The 4306-nt window shown below is 31.4% G+C and overlaps 1 protein-coding gene across 1 annotated transcript in view; it reads left to right on the forward strand.

Annotated features, from left to right (window-relative positions):
• The window catches only part of LOC108688221 (suppressor of lurcher protein 1), a 243342-nt gene that overhangs the window by 237320 nt on the left and 1716 nt on the right, over positions 1–4306 (forward strand). The window contains exon 13 of the mRNA XM_018194384.1: positions 1399–1646. Within this exon, the coding sequence (XP_018049873.1) occupies positions 1399–1646 (248 nt within the window). The remainder of the gene's footprint in view (positions 1–1398; positions 1647–4306) is intronic.

The raw sequence follows: 4306 nt of genomic DNA on the forward strand, positions 1-4306 counted from the left end.
CACGCGCGCGCACACACACACACACATACACACACACACACATCTGTATATAGGTATATATAAATACATATACGGAGGAGTTTGGAAGACTTGACCATATGCGAGAGAGTTGAACCACTTCAAATATCTCATTCAAATTTCAGACTAAGCAGTTGTCAAACCGCGATGGATATGGATTGTGCCATTTTGATTTAACATTTCTCGAAACATAACAAATAGTTGCTGGTTTGATAACCATGCACTTGGCACGAAATTTGAAGTAGTAGTCCAATACTCCCATATGGTCAATTCTCTCTATGTATACGTATATATAGTACATACGTCAAAATGTATTTTGATGAAGGAAAGACGTAAACTATTTGCGTAACGAAATAGCTGTTGCCAGTTCAAATACTTAATCATTCATAATCTTAATGTTTTCGTATTTTCAAATATATACAATTGATACGTGTATCAAAAATTGACATTTACATGAATATAAAAAACGGAAACTAAACCTTGACAGGTGAGAGATAATGTATATGATAGATATAAATTACTTCTTTAATGAAATGCATGTCTAATAAAGTTTCTGAACTATCAGAACTTGCAAGAGAAAATTAAGTGAGTCATTTAACTCCTCAAATCTTAATCTTATTAATTCATTGAAAAGTGATATATTTATTTTATTTGATATACTTTAATACAGAGTAGAAAGAAACGAGAGAGAGAGAGAGAGAGAGAGAGAGAGAGAGAATCTACGTTTTATTTAATTTTATTGCAATGTTTTATTTAAATTTATTGAAAATGGCAATTCTCGTAATTTAACACGAAAGTTGAAATACAATTGAAAAGCTTTTGTCGTAATGTGATAAAAATGGATATATTTTATAGTATTATATTTCATTATAATACACTTAATATTGTTATCATAATAGTACTTTTGTATATTTAAGGGAATTATAATATGAAAAATAATTATAAAAATATGCATGCACGAATGATAGAAAATGTTTCTCTCAAATAAATATTTATAATTACAAACAATGTGTGCGCTATAAAATTTACCATTCATTTGCTTCGATAAATGTAATATAAATATTAATATAAAACATCGATTAATTTTGAATGTTTAGATTGTAAAATAAATTATGTTTCCCCTTATTGAAAATAATACGATCTACGCTTTCCTCTTTTATCTTTATCTTCGCTGAGAGAGATTATCTCTATGATAAATATTAGCAGTGAGCAAAATTTACAATTGATATTACGTATTTTATATTCCGTATATAGTTATGCAGTATATTGATTACAAATTGTCAATATCAAATTTTTGTAAATGATTAATGAAATGAATCATCAATTACCTTTACTCCATTTTCAAAGTAAAAGTTAAATCATTGATGTGGAATTTTCCAGGTGCGAGGCTATATCAGCGAGCGATTATGTTGAATTCTCAAACTATATGACCAGAGATCGCAAGTATCCGAGGCACTGTGGTCAGCTGAAAGAATTTGACGTTTACAGCGAAAGGAAGTTCTTCCGCGTTACGTTCAAGAGTAACGATCGTCTCGACGCCACGGGCTTTAATGCCAGTTACGTGTTCCTGGACGAGGAAGAAAATTACACGATGAAGATACCTGCAAGCAACGGATCGGCACGGCACGGTGAGGCTTTCGGTGAAATTAATTAATTAATTATATCACGACGTTGCTTTATACCTACGCAGGTAGCTTCTGATTTTTTTTAAGTCATAACATTATGTAACTCAAGAGTCTGATAAATTATAAGGAAATGCGTTTTGTTAAGAAAATTCTTCTTATATTACACGCAAAATTTTTCTTGCTATATTATTTATTTTTAGCAAATGTATATGTATATTTGCTATTTATTATCTATCTTTCAATAATATAATCATCATGAAAAATACGATACATATAATTAAAGAATTGCAATACGATCCTGATTCTGAATTGAAGTGTTAAATTTATTATTTATCGTGTAAGCTCATATCTACAATTTTTTAAAATGTTCAAGTTCATATATTTCGTTCGTTTACAATGATACAATTATTTACGATGGATATTGGAAATGGAAAAATGTGAGCCGTAGTGTAGAGTTACATAACTGCAATAGATAGGTATATCATGCAATATTCGTTATATCCTTCGTATTTACAAGAGAGAGCGCAGTGTTTCACATATTTTCATTATTATGTAAATTCCATTTTAATTCTAACATAAATATATCAAGTAGATAGTTGAAATGACAGATGAATAAAGATTTTTTCTGAAAGACACGATATACAGAATCTCGCGCGAGAGAAAGAAATCTTTTCTTTTTCAAAGCTTTCGAGAGAAAGAAATCTGTCAAAGAGAAAAGATTTGCCTGCAATATTATAGTTAACAGTACAATATATTTGAATTTAACTGAATTCTAGACTTAATATAATTTTTGAAATACGACGAATTTTGTATAGAATTAATACGATCTCTGAAAAAACTCAACTAAACGAAATCTCGTTTCTCTTAACAGTTCTAACTTGTACATTTCATAGACAACTATGACCACATGATGGAGTCATTATATTCTAGTTATTTAAATGTCTTGTTCGCAATTTCTATGACAGTTATTTCACTTGATTCTTCTTTCTTACTGTACATACGCGCACGTTGTAAAAAACACCAGCGGATATTCTGGAAAATAATTGAATCTTTTGTAACATAAAGGAAAGCCCGACAAGAGAGGCCGGTAAAAACCCCGTAGAAGGGATCTATTCTGAATTGTACGGAGATCCGTTCATTCGCATTCTCGTTTTCTCGAAGAGGCGAAAAGTCACGCGCGCGGCAACGTAAATGGATAGAAGCGGCCTGGAAAAGGTAGCGCAGGCAGAATGAATTAAGGCGGTGTACTTTAGCCCGTTTCGTCAAATCGAATTGCGCGAAGAGAAGCCCGTTATTCACTCGTTTCGCGCTGGCAAACGGGGTCGAATACCTCGGATTCGTGAAACTTTTGTTACAACTTGGAGCATTGTTGCACGCCCAATGGTTGGAGTAGCCCTGGTGCCTCTGGGCTTAATAGCTCGAAATACATCTTCGAGCATTCGGTCGTCGTTTAAATGCCGTTCTAGAGAGGTAACAATTGCAGAACAGAAAAATGTGCTAACTCAACGGGATTGTACGATCGAAACGTGTAAAATGTATGAATCGTGTAACACATTATATATCATTCTCTGATCCAATCAATCGATGTAATCGATTCCGCTAATAATTCTTCTTTGAAACTGTGTCATGCATCATCTCTAAAAGAATAGAATTTTTCGTTTTAATCCTGTAATAATATTATTCGACTTGCTTTTTATCTGAACATTGTTTGCATTGCGAGTATTGTACAATTATTGCAAAATTAAATTTATTTTATTTATTACGCGATGTTTGAGAAATTGATTCGAAATCAGATAATATGAATTACTTTTGTCACAACGGTTCCGGCATACGCGATCAACTAAAATTGCTCGCCATTGTCGCGAAACAAATTGCAAATAGGACTCGGCCGGATGTGACGCATATTTATAGGCAATCAACGATAATGTCGCGTCCCACTTTCCTCATCCGCAAGGCGTGAGATTATATAGCAACAATTTCAATATTCTAGATTGTATCGTCACCTTTGCAATATTTGTCTGCAGGAACCAACGTGAGATTGCATAATGAACAAACCAGTGTAACAAGATTCGCTATTAATTTGGTAAATAGATTGTTATCATTGAATTTGATAATGATAGAATGGGCAATGAAAAAGCTCGGGATACATTTTCTGAAGAAAAGAAAAAGGAAATGCGAAATGAGTCAATAAGTAATATAAAACATCTTGATTTTTGAAGGAAAAATTAAGGCTCCCGTTCACTCATCATTATTATCACAGATTGAATGTCGGGGAAGCGAGAAAACATACACAAACACACACAATCAAAATTCATATAAATTATATTTGAATAGAAATATTTTTTAATAAAACAACATTTGCAATCGAATAGAACAGATTTATAAGACATATCTAAAATTTTTTTTTTGTTTCGGACAGAAATTAAATTATATTTGCAATTAAATAAATGAAAACAAAGGGTTAATGAGAATTGGCGCTGTATACTATGAGAAAAAATAGCCTAAATTTAAATAAATATTTATTTGAATACTGCCAATTAAACATTTACTTACAATAAATAAATATTTACTTAGTAAAAAGAAGTGATTGTTAAATCAAATTAATGTTTTTTATACCAAATAAAGATATTTTTATATTTAATAAATATTTAGTTATACAATTC

Source organism: Atta colombica, unplaced genomic scaffold (assembly GCF_001594045.1).
Source record: "Atta colombica isolate Treedump-2 unplaced genomic scaffold, Acol1.0 scaffold228, whole genome shotgun sequence".
Classification (NCBI taxonomy): domain Eukaryota; kingdom Metazoa; phylum Arthropoda; class Insecta; order Hymenoptera; family Formicidae; genus Atta; species Atta colombica.